The 23,957-nt window shown below is 42.5% G+C and overlaps 1 protein-coding gene across 23 annotated transcripts in view; it reads right to left on the bottom strand.

Annotated features, from left to right (window-relative positions):
• The window catches only part of DMD (dystrophin), a 2,551,447-nt gene that overhangs the window by 140,948 nt on the left and 2,386,542 nt on the right, over positions 1-23,957 (bottom strand). For 18 of the 23 annotated variants that reach the window (XM_067023689.1, XM_067023685.1, XM_067023692.1 and 15 more), the window contains one exon: positions 4,444-4,505. In XM_067023689.1, the coding sequence (XP_066879790.1) occupies positions 4,444-4,505 (62 nt within the window). Of the gene's footprint in view, positions 1-4,443; positions 4,506-10,229; positions 10,404-23,957 lie in introns of those variants that run through there. The other 5 variants (XM_067023707.1, XM_067023705.1, XM_067023709.1 and 2 more) reach the window with 3 other exon arrangements.

Raw genomic sequence — 23,957 nt, 5'->3', positions numbered from 1 at the left:
AAAAAAAGATATGGGAAATTTTTTTATATACCGCTCACCCCGCCACATTGGGGGTAGTCAGAGAAAAATGCTGAAAGAAAAAACTGTTTTCGAGTTGTTCTTATTGATTTCTTCTCTGTGCGAACAAGACAGTGCTTTTGCCAAACCGTTAACGTTGCGTAAAAAATTTTCTGGAGACCTTCCAATGCTCCAATTCCTAATGACTGTCAGGTCATGTCTGTGAATGTTTAAATTATTTCTTTACTATGCCTCGTTTTGTGTTTGTGTGGGAGCCCCACAATTTTTTCCTTCATAACCTGGAATTTTTTGAGTGGGTACACAGCCTAACTACACGGGGAAAACACAAAAAAGCCATTACAGATCTGTTGAGAATAACCTGAAATGAATTCTTTTACATTTTTTAAATAAAAAATGTAGGGCTTCCCTGGTGGCGCAGTGGTTGAGAGTCCGCCTGCCGATGCAGGGGACGCGGGTTCGTGCCCTGGTCCGGGAGGATCCCACGTGCCGCGGAGCGGCTGGGCCCGTGAGCCATGGCCGCTGGGCCTGCGCGTCCGGAGCCTGTGCTCCGCGGCGGGAGAGGCCACAGCAGTGAGAGGCCCGCGTACCACAAAAAAAAATAAAATAAAATAAAAAAATAAATAAAAAATGTAGTGCTAAAGAAGACAAGGCTAACTTTTTTTAAGTCAGCTTTTTGTGAACGGACATATTTAGAGACTAACGACGCATGAGGTGATCCCCTTGTGTTTACATTTACCTGATAAAGTTTATGGGAATCAGGACTTAAGCATAAATTTTTTATATGCATACGTATGTGTGATGTATGCATGTGTGTGTGTGTGTGTGTGTGTGTATGGCTATTGCTGCTTTTCTGTCACAGGTTCTCATTGGTTGATGAATTAGAGCTGTAGGGACACTAAGGAATGGGATAGGGGGTACTGATGAAGAAAGTTTTTTTGCTAAATACCTCATTGTAAATAGTATAAACTCATTGTAGAAAGTCAGGAAAGGAAGAAAAAAAAAATCACCTAGAATTCTACTAAGTAGAGATCTCTAAGATTAACACTTCGAGTAACACCAAAGCCTTCCATCAGTTAATGCCCAAGTCCTACTTTTTCGGTCCTTACCAAATGACTCTGGCTTATAATACTGTGGTGTTTGGAGGGTCAGGGGCAGATCACGTGAAAAACATGGAAATCCCCTCAGAGGTGGGCAATATTTAGGGGTGTGTAACATCTCCTGCATGCTGTGAGCCACTGTAGCTTCTACAGTAGAGTTATGTCTGGAGTTGGCGCTATGGTGGGGATTAGCAACTTCTTGATATTTTCAACTTGTCACCACAGACAAGAGGTTCAGGTTCCGTTAGGAGAGGGCCCGAGGTATGGTCTAACACCGTGACCACACCAGACCAGTTTTGCTTTCATGATACCTTTCACGAACTAAGTGTAGTGGAAGGCTTCCAACCATCTCATCCAGTTCAAAATAGCAACTTGGACCTAAAGGGATACCTCGTGAGGAAAAACATATGCCAATATATAAAGAGGAAAAAGAAATTAAAGGCTTCTTTTCAGTATGTTATGCTTATATTCCAACTTCGAAACACTTGTAGGTTATCTCAGGGATATAGACACACAACAAACTACTAAAGCAATCATTCCACGTGTGCCTGGCAATGGGGAAAGGCAGAGTGTCCACCGTTCAGGAATGCACCATACTATTTCTAGCAATGTAATGGTTTGTTCCAGAAATACCATTCAAATAACTGTCTCTCCATAGGTAAAACTGTCAATCTGTACCTATTTGTAGCAGGTGCGTGGTAATCTACATGGACATACTTTGCTAAGTTAATAATATCAATGAGCTAAGTGCAAACACGAACAGAAGATCTGGGGTAGATCCCAGCGTAGAGCCATACATATGGCTGTGTGTCCCTGACAAAGGGTTTTCTCTGCGCCTGACTTCACTGCCCTGTGAAAGAAGGCTGTTGGCGACATCTACCAGGCACGATGGTTGCTCGCACACATTTCCATGCGCAGCACACACAGTACGTTCTCAATAAATGGAAGATGTTATGTCATGTGTCACCATTTGAATACAAGTTAGCCCAAGTAATATGTGATTATAACGAAAATATTGGAAATATAAGTTTTGAAAGCTGAAAATCAAATTTCAACACCTAGTTCATTTCCAAGATGTTTGTTGCCAGGATAACAAAAACCAAAACTTCAAAGTGGTGGGGGGGAGCGGCTGCTGGTGGTGGAACTGACCACATATTAATGATGGCAGCATTTTAATCTATATAACTGATCTCAATTAAGTCGATTTCATGAAAGAAAAAGTCTGTTAACAAATGAGCTCTAAATTTCCCTGCAACTGTAAAATTCCATTATCTTCCAAAGTCGGGTGATTTGCCCAAGGTTACAAATCATGCCAGATTACCAGCTTTGAGTTTACCACCGCATTTGACCTACTGAGAGAACTTTAGAAATATGACGATAAACAGCATATTTAATTCCTATTGAAGGTGCAAACACCTCTTCATTGAGAGTTCATAATTAGCTTTTTATCAACCATGTTTGTGATTTCTCATTACAGAGTAATTAAAAGTAAGCTGGTAGAGAGTACAATGCAATGAAATGGAAAGATGGCCATGGTACATTACCTTTAGGTGAATAAAAGCTGATTATAAAACAACACGACCCAACTTTTGTAAAAATGTATGCACAGAAAGAAGTTTTTGAGGATACCTACTAGATTATTAAACATTAGTTAACTAAGAGGTGGGTTACAGATGACTTCTTTTTTGTTAACTTGTCTATATTTTTTAAACTTTAAAAAATATGAACAAGTATTGATTCTATAGTAATTATAATTTTCAAATAAAATATTAGAACTAGAGATCACTGTGATTAGAGTAGAAAAAATTATAAGTAGGCTGAGCCTATGTACACCAGAGGTTATAAGCAGGAGGCCCAGTTTCAACGAGCTCTTTATTGAAAGATTTCTAGTTTGTCTTGAAAAATCCAAAGTCTTGAGAGCACTGGGCTAGCTCTTCTAGCACAGCCAATGCCCACTTCAGATGAAGTCTCATTCTCTCACTTGCCAAAATATAAGCATTCAAGCTTTCCACCTGTGGTCTAAACGGTGCAGCATAAAAGCCAGAAACACTCTGCAGGGGCTGAAAATGTAGCAATTGAGAATGAACTGATCCTGATTTTCCTTAAGTTTTTAAAAGGGAGTGTGTGTACATATGTGCCTGTACACACACACACACACACACACACACTCTCTCTCTCTCTCTTACTGCTAGACTGAGCTGACATAATATTACTTGAAATGTATTGGTATCTCTGGCTAGTAGAATTATAAGTGACTTTTCTTTTTCACGCTTTGTATTTTTTCAGATTTCTAGAAGGAACTTCTATCGTTTATAATAATGTTGCGTTAGTTTCAGGTATACAGCAAAGTGACTCAGTTATACATATACATGTATCTATTCTTGTTCAAATTCTTTTCCCATTTAGGTTATTACAGAATACGGAGCAGAGTTCCCTGTGCTATACAGTAGGTCCTTATTGGAAAGAGTTTAGGGAAATATCTGGGGGGTGGGGGGGGCTAATACCTCCTACTCCATGCCTTAATGTCTCTATAGCTGCAATTCATTAACCAATGGGAACCTATGAGAGAAAGGCAGCAGCAGCTACACACAGATCCATGGACACACACACATCCAAAATTTATGCTGGTGCACCCTGATTCCCATGGGCTTTTGTCACATAACTTAAAACCCAAAGAGGTTTCACCTCACGCATTTCGGTCTGTATATATGTCCATTCGCAAAAAGGCACTTAAAAAATGCTGAGTAGTAGAGACAGCATGACGAGTCTTAAATTAAAACAACAACTAGTTACAATGTGAAGTAATTCATTTCAGGTTATTCCCGAGGGATCGAAAATGGTATAGAGTGGACTTTCATGGAGCATGCATGCTGCCGACCAGACAGGCTTGGGAATGGGGAGCACGGAGTGACTGCAGGAAATTCCTTTACACGGCATTCATGGCCTGGCAAAAGTGCCTTCTTGGTTTCACAAGGAAGAAATCAGTAAGAATAACTCGAAACCCTTTTCTTTCTTTGGCGGGAAAGCATAGCCTTCAATTGCAAGTATCTTTTCCGTCCTTTTAGACAAAAAAGAAAACTAGCAAGACCTTTTGGCCCTCTCAGACATACTGAGTTTTCGGGAACCAGTGCACTCCTCAAACTTATTTGTAAGCAACCTCGGAAAAACAGAAAGTTGACTGTCAATTCTGAATACAAAGGTGTCACGGCTTTCACCCCGAAACAATCTAGTGATGTATTTAGATGACAAATGGCTTGCACGCTACCAACTACTTTATCCTACGAGTCATTTGTCATTTCACCTGGAGGAAACAGGGCCATGTCCTTACCTAAAGACTGGTAGAGTTCTGTCATTTTGGGATGGTCCCAGCAAGTTGTTTGGGTCTCGTGGCTAAAACATAAAATACAAAGAGAGACTTTAGAATTTAGAACGAGTAGTGGAGAAAAGGAGACAAGAAAAAAAAAAAAAAAGCGCAGTATGCCTTTGGCTCATCTGGCTTCATTACTTCACAGGCCTTCCATCTTGCAGTGACGAATGTTTATTTTACAAGGAGAGAGACCCCAACCTTTGCTCTCAACAGGAAAAGCAATATGATCATTATTTGGTAACCAGCATTTGTTTCTTTTTTGTACCCTCAAGTCGGATGCACTTCTGCTGTAAGAAAACGACCTTGTTAGGTACTCAATAATCAAAAATCAGGATTTCTTCAGCTGTCCAATTCAGAACATACAGAAAGGACACTGACAAGTGTTATTCAACTCTGTCAAAGAGATACTGACATCAGTTTAATAAATAAATCGCCTCAGTTCTCATTTGCTTTCACTGTCCCTGACGCTTTTCCATTACTTTCTTCTCCGTACCCAGATCTCATCTCTATGATGACTGTATTTCACTTCGGCTTAAGGTTCATCCATTGCCCGACTCGTAGATTGTATCTTCCCTCTTACCATTACTTTCAGAATGTCTTTTTAACTCGGCACTCTATATACCACCGCACCTTTTCCTATGTTTACTTGGGCCTGAATGAAGCATTCACAGTTCTCTTCCATTTCTTGAAGTTTAGCTAAGTGTGTTTGCTGGCTATCAGCTCCTGCCACAGAAAGAACAAAACACCTTTGTTCGGCATTCGATTCCGTGAATAAACCCAGGAGAGATAACTACATATACTTTTCCTTACTTTGGCCCATCTACATAAATCACCATAGCATCGTATTTCCAGTTTTCGGGGATTACTTGACTGGGCTTTGATGCAGTAAAATGCGGCCCTGAACAATATTTCAGTGCTCATAAGCAGAGACTACTCATTATCTTTGAGGGAAAGGCGGGAGTGGAGAGAGGAGAAATAGCTTAAACGTGGACACTTCAAGGGGAGCAGAAAGCACAGCGGCTGCACACAGAAAGAGGAGCTTAGGGAGGCCAACAATGTCAAGTGCAGGTGTTAAATCTTAGGACTGGATTCTGGCTCTGTGGCCTACTAGCTGTGAAATTTGGGGCCAGCCCGCTTCCCTGGGAGCGTTAAAGGATGAGCTGATATAGGACGAGCTGATAGAGACTGATACCTTCTGGTGCTCAATATGTGGTCATTTCTGTTATTATGCGGCCCCCAAATTACTGCCCACTAAAAGCAAAGCTTTCATTAATTGATTATAATATAGATGAGCATCCAACTGTGGTTAAGTCAGCCACACCTAAGACGCTTCATAGAGGGCAAGAGTAACACTCGATGTGCATTACCTCTGTTTTCAAGAAAATAAGCAAAAGAGAGAAACATTTACTGTGGTTTGATAAATAGAACACAATCACAAATGACAAAAAACAGGCGGAAATTCCCCGAAGTGTGCAACTTCAGAGACCATCCCTCTGATATTTACTATTCAGCAACTGAATGGTGAAGGCTAGTGAAAGAAATGTACAAGACAGCGTTGATTGGGGAAGGGCTGTTTCAGTCTCTTCCAAACCTGTTTGTTTCTGTTTGACTTTTCCACAGAGACACTTTGCGGCTGAGGAGTAAGTCAGTCGAGGGAATGTACCAGAGTAGAATCCAAATCTCACAGAGCAAGACAAGCAAAAGATACAGTCCATGCTTTAAGGGGTTTCTGAAAGCCCCATGTCCACATTGGTTTATGATCTGGAGAAGGGGTGGGAGAGACTGGTACTTTATATGCACAGCACAAGGAGGCTGCAGCTTGCTGCTTCATGGAAAAAGTGTTGCTTATTCTCGGGTGGTTTTTTTTTTTTTTTAGCTCCGAAAGAGATTGTGTACCAATTCCATACACAAGTGTCCAGCAAGGAAAGGTTACCTTCTATTGAGACCACCCTGCATTTCGACCTCTGCCATTTCCAAAGGCCGTCATAGGTGAGCACCAGGGAGGGAGGAAGGGAGAAAAGGGGGAAAGCACATGAGTCCACATGTACAGGCTCTTACCACACTACGTAATAATAACATCCCATCTCTACCACACGTGGGAGGATTGTAGCATCTTCAATCGATGGGCAGAAAAACGTCTGGCTGAGCTGAAAAACCTAACCTGACAGAGACAACCGGTCTGAAAAGCCACCACCTGTAATGGACTTCAAATCGGAGGAACACCGGCAAGAAATAACTTGTACCAAACGCGATTCCAAAAGGAAAGAGAAACTTGCCTACGAGAGACAGGAGAATCCCACATAGACTGAATGGGAGCTTCATGTAGCTCCCTCCCTCCAAAAAAGATTTCATGACTGTTGATATACCTACACTTCCACTTTTTTAAGGAATGTATTCCAGTGGTTAAAAATTACGAAAGGGATTTCAGAAATTATTATTTAATCCATCCGTCCATAGCTAAATTGAAATGTCCTTTACTGGAGGAGGGAAGAAATTCTAAGCCCCTACTTCTGCACTCCATTCATGTGCTAACACATACCAGTTAGTCCTTTCTAGGTATTCACTCTTTCTCCCAATTGGTTGTGATTCTGGGGTATGTGAATAACCTAGATAAATGAACTCAAACAAATCCAAAAGCTAATCTTTCACCTTCCTCCCCTCCAACACGCAAGCCTTTTCTTTTTAAGCAATGCAAAGTAACTAGAAAACCAGATTTCTAGTTCACCTTTGCCGAGTTAGTTTCACTTCCATTACAACCGGCAGTAAGTGAAAGAAGTGAGCACAAGTGGAAAGAAAAGAATAAAGGGGGTGACTAATCCTCCAAACGAGAAAAGAAAATAATCTTTTAATCATTTAATGCTAAAAACAATTGGCAACAGAGCTGAAATGACTCTGCCGTTGGGGGTAACTATATGATGAACCAAATAGTCACTTCACTGTATGTGGGTATTTTCAATCTGTGATGAATCCAAAGCCCTGGTGGGACATTATTTAACCTCCTAAACAGATAGGAAACGAGTATGAACAGGATGAAATGGTAAACATGGATGTGCATAACTCCTATCTATAGTCTACCTTATAGAACAAACCAACTTTTGGTCTGTGATCAATACAGGTTTTACAGCTGTATTTCTGACTCTGCCTATCTTCAAAAACAGGAGAGGATTCTCAGTAGCTCCACGAGAAGCACTTCAGGTTCACCTGGAATACACAGACAACATAGAAAAATACGCCGTGCTGGGGAGCTGGTGTGGAAGGGTGGGTGGTACTGTTTTTTTGGTTACTGTCTCTTTTCTGCACTTCACTTTTCACATCGGAAATGCACTGCCCATATACCATATCCAACCAGAATGGCAATTCCAGACCCTGTTCACAAGTTAATGGTTACATCTTTGTTCAGTCTTCCTGAAAACAATGATGTTCAACATAGATCAAAATTCTACATATGCATTAACACAGAAACCAGCCTCATAAATAATCCTTAAAACGCCCTTTAAATCTTTTAAAAAACGTTACTGATTTTGGCCCTGATGGTTCCAAAACCTGGCATCAGATATGCCTCTCTGAACAGCCTTCAAACTCTGATTTCCCCTCCTTTTTTTAAAAAAAAAAAATGTGTATAAGCTACAATAATCTCTCTTTCCCCTTTTATTTTCAGCTGTGGTAAGAACTGGAAACAAATTAAAATACAAAATCACTGGATATGACAAAAGACCCCGGCAACACCTACTTGTCAATAATAAGAAATTAAAGCATTACTCCACTGAGCACAGGGCTGACCTAATTTCCTACCACACAATTTAAATTTTCTCTCACCTTCTTTAGTTTCAAGTAGTGTGCAAGGTTATTCTAACCGCCTCAGAGCTGTTCCTGCTGTCAGTGCTGGAATATCGGACTTATTGGAACTGCTTTTTTAGTTTCTTTAAAAACAAACATTCGACACTTATAAAAAGTAACAAATTTCTACTGCTCCCCCCGGGAAAATGGCAGTTCCCTAATTAAAATAAGATTTCTTCTGCCACCACTGTTATTCGGTACTGAAAATATTCCAAACAGTTGCCTTTTTAAAAAAATATCTTTCCACTACTTCCCAGGGAGGAAACTAATCGCTATGCAGTGATATAAAAAGGTAACATTCTCTTGCGATTTGCAGAGGATTAGAGTTTGGCTTCATATATAATCTGAAGCCCATTGATCCACACACACAAAATCATTTCCCTTTAATCTGGGGATCAGACTCTCTTTCTACAGAAACCTTGGCATTTGCATGGTGAATGTTGAACTTGGCTTGCATGGCTGGAATACTGGCAGGGGGGGAATGGGAAAATATATTTAAAAGTTTCTGCTATTGTGGGTAGGGGGTGAGGGGTGTCAGTCTAAGCATCAGAAATCCTATTCTAGTCCCCATTTCTTGTTACCTGGAATTGGTAACACTTTCCTCTGCTTGGCTCAAGGCAGGGCAACGATGATTGCCTCGGTGACTGCTCCAGCTGTTACTTGTCCTCCGTTCTGTTCGCTTTTCAGGGCTTAACTCCCACCCACCCTCAACTTTGGCCAAAGCAATTTCACTTCAGGGTCGTGTCCAATCCAAGATCAAACAATGAGGACTGAAACCAATTCTACGGTGATCAAGGGTCAGAAACCTTTCATATACCCATGTTGTTTCTTTCATTTGCTCCTCTGCTTCTCCAAGAGCAGCCGTATCCTCCAAGGAGGGGATTTGGGACAAGGAAATAAAACATCTAGGCAAAAAAGAAAAGGGTGATGGAGGGGGGTGACAAGGAGAGGAGACAGGGGTAAAGAAGCAGAGAGACCAAGAAGAGCTTGTTGGCCACAAATGTTTATTTCACTTAAAAACTTCGGTTCGTCACTTATTAAACTGGATGAATTTTTTTCATGTTAAAGTATTTTATAATTAATAATATGTCTCCCTCAGGCAACTAAACCCTTTCAATTCAAGCTTCAAACTTAACTCCAAATTTAACGGAGATAAACAGTGTCCTGCCCTTTTCAGTGCCGTGATCGGATCGGGAATGACAAACTTTGCTTAAAGACAAGCACAAACACCTGGAGAAAAGCGAGAGAAGGGCACCCAGAAATGACTCCACACTCAACCCCAGAGGGCAAAGAAAAAAAAAAAAAAAAACACCCTCAATCCTCTATGTCAAATCCTTGACTTCTGGGCTTTAATTGCTTTTCCTTTCTCTCCCGATTTCCGCAAGTTTGGGGGCATGGGACGAACACAGTATAAAATGCAACGAGGGAAATGTCAGTTGGAATCCTCGGAAGAAATCAGGCAGAAAGTTGACCTTTTGGCACTTGCAGCGCAATGGAAGGTAGAGCCTGGCGCGCCCCTTCCTTCTGCGAGGTCGTGCGACGATTTAGGAACAGCCTGTCTGGCTCACGTCCACACAGACAGCCCGGGAAGGAGCAGAAAGCTCCCGCGGCCCCAATCCCCGCGTGGGGAACACTCTGTCCCCTCCGGGTACGGCGAGACATCAGCCTTTTCTCTCCGAGCCCGCCCCAAAGCCGGGGGAAGCGTCTCCCAGCGAGCCAGGCGCCGGAGGGAAGCCCCGGGGGCGCACCTGCTGCGGCGCCGCGGGGACCCGCGGGGGAGGTGCCCCTGCGCCCGGACACCGGGGGTCCAGCCGCCGCGCGGTTCCAAGTTTTGGCCGCCTCGGGTCGCACCCTGCTGGCGCCACAAGTGCACTGATTGCGGCGATCCGAGGGCGCCGCGTTGCACTTACCCTTTGAGCTGTTCCCTCATGGCTGCAAGGGCTCCGCGGCCGGGGGAGGGCGCGAGCGGAGGAGTGAGCTTCCCAGAGCCGCCGGGCTCCCCGAAAGTCGAGCGCCGCCGCCGCCGCCCAGGCTCGCAGCTGAAAGCACTGCGGAGGAGCCAGCGCGGGTTAGCGGGCGGGAGGGCGGGGCGCGCGGGAGGGGGCGCTGCGGGCAGACGGGGCGGGGCGGGGCCGGGCTCCGCCCCCACCGAGCGCCCTGGGAACCCGGACTCGCCGAGACCCGGCAGTCGGGGCTTTCAACACCGAAAGGAAAGAGAAGAGAAAAAGAAGGAAAGACGGAGGAGATTTAAGGTAGTGCCGGGAACCTGGAAGCCGCACACCGCCCTGCCAGCACCCCCTTAAAACCTCCAGCAAGACTACTTGTTGCCTAAATACATGACCTAGGTGCAAATGACTTCATCGCAGATAATTAAGTGTGTGGGTCAAGAGTTTTCTTTTTAGAGAATGAAAGAGAAAAAAAAATTTCACAAGCATAATTCTTGCCTTCCCGTCGCCCCCCACCCAATTGAAGACTAAATTGGTGGAGATGTAAGGACATGACATTCAGGTTCCTCTCATCCTGGGCTAAACGAGCTTTTAAGGAAGCATTTGTCTGTGTATTTGTGATATAGCAGTGGTTCTCATCGTGTAGTCCTGGGACCAGCAGTAGCAGCATCGCCTGGGAACTTCTTAGAAATGAAAATTCCCCAGGGCCCCAGCCCAGAGAGAGCTACTCAATCAGAAACTTCGAGCACACTGAAGTTTGAGAACCAGTGGTATAGACTCTTTAAATAAAAACCACCACCAATGGTGTGGCACGGTGTGGTCTTTTAGTATTCTTTAGAGAAATCTAAAAGGAAACCATTTCCAATGGAACATTCCATTGGAAAAGTTACAGGGCCTGGTAGTTCAAATATTTCTAATTGTAGAGTTTGCAATATGACGACACAGATTAAGTATGCAAAATTCTCACAGGCTTGGAAATATTCTGAAGAGAAGAAAGCCTTCATTAGCACAAAATTTTTTCTCAGCCTTCTCATAATATCTTCGATTAGAGTCCAAAGGGTATTTTCAGATAAACTCCCTTAGTGGTTTCACTGTCCCCTTTGTCCATTTATTTTGTTGGCCTTTTTCTTTTCATCTTCTTTCAACCATTTCCTTTTCACTCTCTGTTCTGGTTGATTTGTTCTACTTCAGTTTACAGTTTAAAAAGTGTTCCCCTTTATCTTTTTAAATATCCTCTTTTTTTTTCCCCTCAACATTTCCCCCAGCCCCAGAGAATGTTCGAGCTGAAAGGACTCTAGACATCAATCTCCCTTTACCGTCTGCTACAGAGGCAAAAATAAAAAAGAGGCAAAAATAAAGTGCAGGAACCAAAGGGAAAGGGAGTGCCAAGTTTCTTCATTACCCTTGACAAACCAAATACAAATGTAAATGTTATCACGGAAGACACGTGCATTCAGATCTGATTGGTGTTGCTATTTTAAAGCAAATAGGGCACTTCTGGCATTCTGCCCGCTAAACTGAGACCTTACTGCTATCTTTTAGTCATTTTGAGCCAGTGAGTTGTGGACGTGGCTGCTCTTAAGGTCTGGGGGGCAGGGGGGGGCACGCTAGGACTGGCTTTGGGTGAGGCTGTCCCTTGGTCTTACTGGAGATTCTACATCTGCCCCTATCTTTGACTGGGGGAGAAGGTTTAGTGTTCTGTGATAAGGAAGTGGTGGCCTTTGCACTTAATCAGTGACAATCTCTGTGTCATTCAGTGACGTAATCTCTAATCTCTGTGTCAATGTATCAAGCACATCCCTTAAATACTGTTTATGTCTATTCCAATGAAAAGACACAAACCTCCCAGCATGGGCATTTGTAAATATTAGAAATCAATCAACTAAAGGTTTGTAACACCTGTGTGATAGGATACATTGTCTTTCTCTGTTTTTTTTTTTCTCTTTGTCTGTTTTACACTTTTAAATTACCTGCTCAAGATTCAGGAGTTCTGATATGTTTCTCTAAAATATAAATGCTCAAGTCTATTTTCTCAGTGTCCAGCTAGAATACTCGAAACAATTTATTGGGGAAAAAAAATGGAAAATTAGAAATCACTATTCGATGTTTTTCTTAAATTTGACAGATGGCAATCCTCAAAAATACATCTTTAAGTTCTTTTTTAGACTGGAGTTACAGGCACTTGAAGGCTTGTTCCCAAATCTTGATGTTGTTTTAGAAATTAAATACAGAAAGTATTATTAAGAAATGGCATGGGCAGGCCTTCCCTGGTGGCGCAGTGGTTAAGAATCCGCCTGCCAATGCAGGGGACACGGGTTCGGCCCTGGTCCGGGAAGATCCCGCATGCCATGGAGCAACCAAGCCCATGCACCACTACTGAGCCTGTGCTCTAGAGCCCATGAGCCACAGCCACCGAGCCTGCGTGCCACACCTACTGAAGCCTGTGCGCCGAGAGCCTGTGCTCTGCAACAAGAGAAGCCACCGCAACGAAGCCCGTGCGCTGCAATGAAGAGCAGCCCCTGCTCGCCGCAACTAGAGAAAGCCCGTGCACAGCAACAAAGACCCAACACAGCCAAAGAGTAAAAAAATAAATAAATTAAAAAAAAAGAAAGTAATGACATGTGCCTCACTGTGACTGCTTTGTTGTTAATTTCAGTTAGATTATGAATATTGTTTTATTAGGGAAAGACATTAAGAAAAGAACATAATTTATATATCCTCATTTCATATATGAATTATAGAGTGATGCCATGTATGACAATACATTAAGTGCCTACTGGTAGTAGCTCTCCTCTTCCTCCTTATTATTATTGTTTTGATGTAAACCACAGATATGAGAGCAGCATAAAAAAACTTAAGTTGAAATCCTGCTTTTAAAACCTACCATGGGCTTCCCTGGTGGCGCAGTGGTTGAGAATCCGCCTGCAGATGCAGGGAACACGGGTTCGTGCCCTGGTCCGGGAAGATCCCACGTGCCGCGGAGCGGCTGGGCCCGTGAGCCATGGCCGCTGGGCCTGTGCGTCCGGAGCCTGTGCTCCGCAACGGGAGAGGCCACAGCAGTGAAAGGCCCGCGTACCACCAAAAAAAAAAAAAAAAAAAAAAAAAAAAAAAAAAAAAAAAAAAAACCTACCATGAGCTACTTGTCCTCAATACCATGGCTAGAATGTGGCAGTCCGAGGATGGGAACTAGGGAGCCTGGTTTCAAGGCCCGTGCTGTTAGCCACTCGGTCATGCTGCCACCCAGAGAAGTGGCTTCTTTTACTCTGGGGGAAGATCTGTATTTTTCTTGTGTGCTCATAAGTGATCTCACTGCTGGCTGACGGCGGAGGAGAGTCAATTTGCTAGAAACAGAGGTAAGGATGGAATGAGATAAGATAAGGTCTAGGAAGGCAACCTAGTGAATTTTTCCATACACCAAACTCCCGTTTTTAAGCCACTTAAATGTTGTAGGTACTTAGAAAAATGAGAGCCTCTCTGACCTAAGGGCCTGTGCCGGGCATTTCCCCATTCTTCCTTCCAGCTCTATCCTCTGCCCTTTTCCACTCTGCTGTGTGGCCCACGATGTTGGACCTCTGTGGATGGCATCAATCAGGCTCTCTTGCCCACTGGCTTCCTTTCCCTTTCAGCCAATGGGAGGTAACGATGAAAGGCCTGTAGCAGGAGATGAAAGGGCAGGAGGAGAGAGACATGTTGGGGTATTTATTCCCCAAGCTCCCTCCTGTTCGTCTTGAGCCCGGCAGTGGCCGAGTTTCTTTACCCCCAGCCACGAGCCTTGTGGGACAGTCATTTCTATAACAACAGCTTGCTCCAGGTTCCTTAAACCGTTCCTTCCCCTTGCCCTTGTTATTTCTCCTACACGGCTCGGATTTTAGTAAACAGCCTTTTTCACTACACTCCCTTCCAGGACCACTTTTGAATGTACCGTTTCTCCCAGGACCCAGACCAAACAGGGACCCACCCAGTCAAAGCCACCCTCTGGGGCACTTGATAGGCTGCTGAGTAGGGACCACTGATGGAAGAGAAAGTTAGCTCCACCTGTTAGAGCTGCAAAGGAGATTAGGCTCACTCACTGGAGAGCTATTTCTAGAAGCCTCCTCTGTAGGCCCAAAAGGAGTTTCTGGCCCATTGGCGTTGGGGGTAATGGCAAGTCAATGATTATGAACGGTGATAACAGCAGGAGTGAAGGTAAATAGGCAAGAAACAGCTTATTCTTTCTAAGAGCTTCAGTGCTCTCCTTGAGCTTTGAGACAGAATGTCCAGATAGAGATGAGAGAGGTAGACAAATGCAGAAGGACCTGGTGTGGTGACCCAGAGTTTGACCTGTACCCTGAAAGGTAAGGGTGAGCTTTTTAAAGAAGGAATTTAAGCATCAGCGTGGCTCTGTCAGATTTGTCTTTCAGAAAAATCACTTGGGCAATGGTGTGGGGCTGGATCAGAGGAGTGTGCGTTAAGGATACCAGATACAGGGTGACCGCGGTGTGATGAGGATGTGAACCATGGCAGTGGGAGAGAGACTGGGGGAAAATACAATAATGTTAAAACTCCAGGAGTCTTGACTGATTGGAGGTAAGAATGAACGAGGGGGAAGGCCTAGGGCAATGGTCCTCAAGGCTGGCCGCCACTGGAATCACCTGGGGAGCATTAAAAAAAATTCGGACGCCTGGGTTGCACCACCCTGAGATTTCGATTGAACTGGCCTTGGGCCCTGGGCTTTTTAAGGCTCCCCAGCTGATTCTAAAAGGCAGCCAAGGTTAAGGATTACTGTTGTAGGCTGACTCTCAGGAGTGGATGAGTAACACTCACCAAGCCAGGACTTTCCGGAGGAGGGGACAGGGTTAGGCAAAAGACGGTCAGGGAGAGATGGTCAATTCAGTCTGGAGCCTGCTGACTTGGAGGTGGCAGTGTGATGTGAGAGGCGGTTGGACATCTGAGTCTGGAACTGTCAGTATTTGTAGGGTGTGGGTTTGGATGATCCCGTTTAGTGGACGGCGTGAAGGGTCAAGGACGGAGGCCAGGCTGCTCCTATCTTCCACGAACCCATCCTTTTGCTTTTAGGCTGCTCGCGGTTTCAACGTTCGCCTGATTTTTACCAGAGTGAAATGAGGGGCAGAAAGGGAAAGGAAAAGACAGGGAATGGTCTGCAGGGGGCACTTGCCTGGGGATGGCCCTGAGGGACTTCACCACCCCCTAGGGTCCAGCTTCCCTCTGGCTCCAAGAGACTCTATCTATCTGAACTGCTTTTCGTTCTGTAACTGATCTTAAGTATAACCTGCATCATTTAATAAAAACCCATTTGGATCGGTATTGCTTCAATTAAGCACAGCACATAGTTTATGGCAAAGTTTCAACATTCGGGTATCCAGCAAACGCATAAGGATTCCATGTTTCTCTTTGCATAGTACAAGTATTAGCCAGGAACAGTGAATCAGATGTCTAACAAATGCGTACAGTGATAGTGAGTCATTGTCAGGACAGATACCATGGTGTACTAATTAAAATACGTATAACAATCCCTTTAGGTCACTCTGAAACCAGCATCTTCTGGATATTAAGCATATCCAGTCAGTTCGCATTAACCAGTAAATGAAGAGGCCTCTACATTCGGACACAGAGCACGTCACACACACACACACGCACGCACGCACGCACGCGCGCGATCTAAACCAGAGATTTCACCAAACAGGTTCCAGGTAAAGCCAAGCTTCACGGAGCCACCTATATCAAAGCGAACATCTGAAAAGATGTGAAGTTTAGCATCTTCACTAAAATAAAGCCACACTTCTTTAACCTCACCGGCCCGGCGGTTGCTCCGCGTTACCTATTAGCCTGCCAGCTATAGTGCTGTAACGCCGGGTATATGGAGCACACCACCTCCCGCTAAACATGGATATTAGTTACGGTGGTTCAAGCAGATCTGACTACGGCATTCGTGGTCCACCTTAACCACAGCTCAAAGCTGTAACTATTGGTCTGCCTTTCCCAAATGGTGGTGCCAAATAACAGGAATTTCAAAACTAGGCAGAAATTCTGACACTCTGCATAATCTGCCTTCCTCTCCAGCTACAAATAAGGCTTTGTATTCCATTAGACTCACAGCAGGTGAAAACCCCAATTAGTGAAATCATTCTGGGGCCTCTTTCTACCTTCCTCCCACACAACACAGTTTAAAAAAAAAAAAAAAAAAAAAGGAAGTCTCAGCCTTTTCTCAAATCACAAGTAAATTAACCCTTGGATCTGCCCAATCAAGCCATGTACCACATGAAGAATTTTCATAGGAAAGTGGCAGGCTGTTGAAAGATGTACCTTTCTTGACTTCATAATGGGGGTTACAGAAAATTCTATTTCTCCAGATTTTACTGTTTTCTCCAAATCCATAAATACTCTCAGATTTTCTGATCAATCTAGAAATTAGTTTTCTTTTTACCTGAATACTCACAAAGCCAATATCATCTAAAGAATGATTAATGGACAGTCTGCTACAAGAGAGAATTATTTTTAAGTTATGTTCTTATTTTGGTGTGTATTCGAGGAGAGAGAAAATATTAAATTTTAGTTTAAACACTATGTTATGGCCTTAGGAAGCGCACAAAGTCTACATTTCATACTTTGTAAATATTTATTTGTCAAAGGAAATTCATCATTGGACTAGGATAGAGATTTGGTTTGAACGTTCAAAAAAAAGCAAGACAGCTTTAGTTCTTAGAGTGATTTACTTATACTGTGTCAACTGCTTCTCTGGAAATAATTCACAACCCAGCTTTATTTATGAGCATATGATTAAAAAAGAGCAGCTTTGTCTTTTTTAATTGTTTTAGTCCTGTCACTTTTCTTGAAACAAGCGTAGGACTTATTATCCACAAGAAAATACTGAACATACATCAAATAGTAACACAGCTTTTAGAGGTAGTCATCTGTTACTGTCAGAGGTTCATTTCATTTTGAGGCTTTTTAATTAAAATGCAAAATTCTACACACATTCCTGCCTAACTTGCCCCTTTCTAAAATACTCGAATTTCATAAAAAAGTTAAATGCTAATGTAACCATTTTTAATACTTATGACTTGGTTCTTGAGATTGGGGGGGGGGGAAGTAAACAAAGGAATTACCAGTCAATGAAGCGAACAAGGAAGTCCTCCTAAGTTGAAACAGATAAGGAAAATTTAATATTCAAATGCTACCGAATGAAGACACTGGGTTGTTTTTTTTTTCCCTTTGAGATGAATATCTAACCAGGATCAAAAAAGCAGCATCTTAATCTTCAGCAAGCGTAGCTGTATATTCTGGCAGAAGCATTAACTCCAGCAAGGCAGAGCTCTAGACCAATTCTGCCCCTAGAGGCCAGTCACTTAACCCTCAGAGACCAGTCACTTAACCCCTCTGGAGCTCTGGTGACTCTTCTGTAAAATTCGGACACTACTGCAACAGGCCAAAGTAGGGGTCAAGTGACATCATGCCTACGAAAGTGATTGGAAGGCTGGGGGATGCCATGTTAATGCAAAATAGCCTGTTGTGCAGGGGTAATTCCTTAAAGGAAACCCAATAAGTCCAGGAATAGTGTTAGGAATATGGCACAAAATAAATCAGCACTGTCACTTTAACTTTTCATTTTTAGACTGCTGTATGAGGGAAGACAAGCGGTCCAAGAGTTTCAGTCTTTTCTCTTTAACAACTTGCAAAGGGAACTTTTACTTCTTTTGTTTTCTACATTTAAGAAGGAAGCAAGTAGGTAAAATAAGATTTCTTTTTTTATCTTTTTGGAAAATAAATCACTAACCACAAGCCTGAGATAGGAGTAAAATTCACACCATACTCTTACTTTTGGGGGCTGAGGTTAAAATATCAATACTATTCACACATGTTAAAAGATGTATTCACATTCATACTGGCAGAGAGCAGAACCCTAGAGTAGTAAGAGAACAAGTAAATATTGGTTTTATGGGGGACAGTGGGAGGGAAAGATTCCCTGCACCCTGATGGAGAAGTACTCTTGGTGCAGGCATTGAACAGCCAGGATGCGGTAGGAATCCCTAAAAGGGGAGATGGAGGTTAAAAACCAATTTAACCAGGACTTCCCTGGTGGTGCAGTGGTTGGGAATCCGCCCGTCAACGCAGGGGACACGGGTTTGATCCCTGGTCCGGGAAGATCCCACATGCTGCAGAGCAACTAAGCCCGTGCGCCTCAACTGCTGAGCCTGCGAGCCACAACTACTGAGCCCGCGTGCCTAGAGCCCATGCTCCGCAACAGAAGAAGCCACCACAATGAGAAGGCCACACACCACAGCGAAGAGTAGCTCCCGCTCACCACAACTAGAGAAAGCCCGTGTCCAGCAATGAAGACCCAACGCAGCCATAAATAAATAAATAAACAAACACTCTTACTTTAAAAAAACAAACAAACCAATTTAACCAATTAATGATTTACCAAGGGCTGAATCTTATACTTCAGTTCTAGTTTATTTTTGTCAAGACATTTTTTGAAGATAAAAGGGAAATATGAATACAAGGAGTTTTAATTAATCCACAAACTCCCAAGAAATCTTTTTCATGTCCCATACCTAGACTAAGTTTCGCTATTAAATATTCCCCTACATTCATTTCTTTAAATGACTGCAATTGCGGTATATTTATGGGGCATTTATATATGTCTTTGCTTGTGAAACTCTTCTCATTTTTCATTACTATTAGTAAAACCTGGGAAGTGTTTGGAGGATGGACTTGGGAATATTTTAATATTTCAACATTGTAATCAGTTTCCTCTACCAGAGGGACTCAAATATGGCCTTGATCTGAAGGAGCTTACAATCTAGTGGAGGGGAGGAGACAGATTCACACATGATGAAGCACAATATCAGACAGATTCTAGATACAGAAATAGAGACATGGAAAAAAAAGCAAAAAGAGAAAGGGGGTTAGTTTGACCTCTTGGGATTAGGGAACGTACATTTTAATCAACAGCTAACTAGGCTTAAGTCATCAGGTTTCACGCATGTTTTTGTTAGTGGAAAAAGAGCTAAAGCAAGTTTGTTAAGTTGACTCTGCGAGCTAATCTCTCACATTAATAATTTACTAAGGCACAGATTTTTTTTAATGTTAACATACTGCTGTGTTATGAAATCAGATTATGCTTTTTTGCAGTTCAAAAACGTATTGCGCCAATATAGGGTTTTGTATCTCAGGAAGACTAATACGCAGAAAATACCAACGTCCCCATTAGAATATGAGATCACACTCCTGAGTTAATATCAAGCCTGTAGTGTGGAAATCTAGGTCTTCACAGCTTGAATTACCCTCATCCCTTAGAAGCTTCTTCTCATATACTGGATAGAGAAGAAAAAATTGCCATCACCTGTACTTCTGAATGTTTTTCGTTTTAAACAGAAATTAAATTAAATTTGGAGTGGGAAGAAACAAGCTTGAAAAAGAGGATATGGATTAGAATGGGAATGTATACTATGGAGACTACATTACACTAGTCCAGTTACGAGAAGATAAAGGCCTGGGACAAAGAAAATGGCACTGGGAATTGGTGGACAGGTTGAATTCAAGATAGGTCATAGGATAAAATCAACACTGCTTTTCAACCAGTTGGAGGTGAGGACTGGAGGAAAGGGAAGACTAGGATTTTTGATAACGGCAGCATTAGCTGAGCATTCAGATTTGTGTTTATACTATGTATGTATTTATACCTCACATTGTTCCATAGAGGCTTTAGGGCAACTGATAAGAATGTATAAATTTCAAAAATTAATAGATAAAAGTAAGGATTAAGGAAATAGAATAAAATATGAAGAAGGGAGGAAAAGTTATAACACTCATTTGAAGACCACAGGGCTTGGTATACCTAGTAAATTTAGCTATGTACACCAGCCAGAATGAGAAAGACAGACAATGTAAACAAAGTGCTGGGAAGGATGTGGAGCAACTGGAACTCTCATGCTTTGCTGATAGGAATTTAAGTTGGTACAACCACACTGGAAAACTGTTTAGCAGAACGTATAAAAGCTGAACATGTACATTCCCTATGACCCAGAAATTTCACTCCTTGATATATTTCCAAAAGGGATGTATACGTATGTTCAACAAAAGACACATTTTAGGATATTTATGACATCATTTTTTGTATCAAGTGTCCATCAACAGATTGTAACATTTAGCACATTTACACAATGAATTATTATACAGCAATGAGAATGAACAACTTCATGCAACGGGGATGAATCCAAGTCTTAAAAAGTCAGACATAAGAGAGCACATGCTGTATGAGTCCACTTATATAATGTACAGAACCAGGCCAGATGAATTTATGGGGCTCGAAGTCAAGATAGTGGTTACCCTTGGAGGGTGGGTAATAATTAGAAGTGGGCACAAGGGAGCTTCGCTGTAATATTCTATTTCTTGATCTGGATGCTGGTTACATGGGTGTGTTCAGACTGTGAAAATTCTGTGTATATTTAAGACTAAGCCTTTTCTGATATATCAATATATTTCAATAAAAATTTTAAAGGGAATATAATTTCACTGCGGGCTTCCTGGATGCCAAAGTGAAAGGAAAAATATAAAAGGAAATAGGATCGATTTTATTATTTGGATTATTGATAAGGGGAAAAGAACACAATTCTTTAAGTGAAGCAAAGTAAAATCTAAATTTTGTTCTTAGATCTAAATAAAATCATTGCCTGGATTTTCAGATGGGAGACACTGCATGATGTCAATCTTCAATAAAATCACTTTCAGTAGTTATCTTTACAGTGCCTCTCAGCATAAGTTAAGGGTATGATGTAATCTTATGGGGATCAAGGCAAAGTGGTCCAAGAGTGTAGCTTTCTGATGGCCAGGCCTGAGGTATGGATAAAACACGGTACAGCATTTTCCCAAACTACAGGTCATGAACCGTTAATAGGTCTTGAAATCTCTATAGTGGATCACCACTAATGTTGTTTGTAATGAAATAGAAAAGAATAGGAAATATGAGGATGAATTAGGTGGCAAGGATAAGTCACGTTCTGTGAAACTCTTCTTTCCATTGCATAAACATACATGGAGAAACATTTATAGATAGAGATATGTGTGTGTTTGCACTGGCATGCTATATAATATGTAAGTTTTTACTGTGGATTGGTCAAAAAAGATGAAAGCGGGCTTCCCTGGTGGCGCAGTGGTTGAGAGTCCGCCTGCCGATGCAGGGGACAAGGGTTCGTGCCCCGGTCCGGGAAGATCCCACATGCCGCGGAGCGGCTGGGCCAGTGAGCCATGGCCGCTGAGCCTGCGCATCCGGAGCCTATGCTCCGCAACGGGAGAGGCCACAACAGTGAGAGGCCCGCATACCACAAAAACAACAACAACAACAACAACAACAAAAAAAAAAGATGAAAGCTAGAAACCTCTACTGCATAGAGAAACGGATAGAACTGTATGCTTATGGGACAATTATGCAAAAATAGAATTTCTCTAGACTAAGACCTGGAAGTAAGCTAGGGGCAGACAGTTTGCAGTTTTCTTCCCCAGTAAGGGCTGGAGCATTACAAGAGATTGAAGGGGAATGAAAAGATTCAGGAGAGGGAACAAGCTAGGGAGGCATTCATCAAGTCTGAAGTTCAAGCCACACAAGCTGCTGCAGGGGCTGAGAGTATGTTTCTTTCAAGTTTTAGGGAGTGTCTTCTCTGCCAGCTGTTCGTTTCCATGGCTGTCTGAAAGTATGCTCAGAATCACTCAGCCCTTTCTTTTTATTCCGAATGGCACGGTGATACCGTCACACTGCAGAAGGAAAAACACTGCTGCTAAAAGTATTGCCAAGGGAAGTAACAGGTAGCTCACGCTACTAAACACAACTGTGTGTTGCCTGTCTGAGCAGCACACTTCGAAACATAGACTGAGAAATAAACCTTCTGCTCTCGTGTCGCAAGGGGACCTCATCTGAAGCCCTTGCTAGCATGCCCCGATCGAGGCCAACAAACTGGCAAGTGTGTGTCTGATAGAACTGTAGGAACACTTTTTTTTTTCTTTCTGGATTGTTTCCAGGTTACACTGGTTTATAACATTATGTAAGTTTCATGTGTGCTACATTATATTTCTACTTCTGTATACAGTCTATGGCTATGGGGATACGATGTGTATTAAGAGTAAAAACAGTAACAGCTTTGAGAATACAATTCTTTTCAAAAGAGTGGCCAGCTAAGAGAGTAACCAGAAGAAAGTCATAACCTTTCTTCAGTATTAAATCACAGCAGTATTCACTAAATTCCCAGCAGTAAGTGGTTAATAGATGATATTTCTCATCGGTATTTTGTATACTTTAAAATCACTAGACTATGGATACTGTATTTCCACCATTGGCTGAGAAGCTACAAACCAACTGCCTAGCTCAGCAACGATTACTCACAAAGCAAGAATTATCATAGCACATCTCGTTTTACATGCATCTAAATTCAGAGTCCTCTCAGTCTACAAAACATGCTGATAACTTTTCTCCAGTACCTTGTGATATTCCGCAAAATGGACACAAATTCTGGCCCTCTCCCCGGTATCCAGCTCTTGCAGTGTATCTCCTCCCATCAGAAGGTGGAGTCTTTCTCCACACATTGTATCTGGAATGACTCTATGACATGACTTGCTTTGGCTGATAGACAATGTCAAATGGGACACAAGCACAAACTTGACAAGTCTCCATGTAAAATAGCCTGGGCTAGCCTGTTGGATGATGAGACACACAGACCTAGTTGCATCCGTTCCTAAATGACCTGTCAACCGTAAGACGTGCGAATCACGTCATGATAGCTCATCTAGCCACTAGCTGACCACAGATGCATAAGCAGGCCCAGCAAAGAATACAACGGTCCCTCTCATGCACATTTTGGCTTTCCATAATACAACAGCAGTCCCCCTCATGCACATTTTGGCTTTCCATGATTTCAGTCACCTGCGGCCAGCTGTGGTCTGAAGATGTTAAATGGAAAACTGCAGAAATGAACAATTCTTAAGGTTTAAATTGCACGCCATTCTAAGGAGTGTGCTGAAATCTCATGCCATCAGTCTCACCCAGGATGATCCCTTTGTCCAGCATATCCTGCCCGTTAGTGACTTAATGGCACCGTCTGGGTTATCAGATTGACTGTTGCAGTATCACATTGCTTGTGTTCAAGTCACCCTTATTTTCCTTAATAATGGCCCCAAAGCACAGGAGTAGTGACGCTGGCAATTCAGATATGCCAAAGAGAAGCCGTAGATGTTTCCTTTAAGTGAAAAGGTGAAACTTCTTGACTTAATAAGGAAAGAAAAAAAGTTATATGACGAGGTTGCTAACATCTACAGTAAGAACGAATCTTCAGTCTGTGAAATTGTGAAGAAGGAAAAAGAAATTCATGCTACTTTTGCTGTTGCACCTCAAACTGCCAAAGTTAGGGCCACAATGCATGATAAGAGCTTAGTTAAGATGGAAAAGGCATTCAATTTGTACAATGATATTCTGAGAGAAAGACCACACTCGTAACTTTTATTACAGTATATTGTTATAATTATTCTACTTTTTTATTATTGTTGTTAATCCCTTACTGTGCCTAATTTATAAATTAAACCTTTTCACAGGTATGTATAGGAAAAAACATAGCATATGTAGGGTTCGGTACTATCCGTGATCTCAGGCATCCACTGGAGGTCTCAGAACGTATCTGCCATGGATAAAAGGGGACCACTGTA

Source organism: Kogia breviceps, chromosome X (genome assembly GCF_026419965.1).
Source record: "Kogia breviceps isolate mKogBre1 chromosome X, mKogBre1 haplotype 1, whole genome shotgun sequence".
Lineage (NCBI taxonomy): Eukaryota > Metazoa > Chordata > Mammalia > Artiodactyla > Physeteridae > Kogia > Kogia breviceps.
This window is presented reverse-complemented; position numbering and strand designations above follow the sequence as displayed.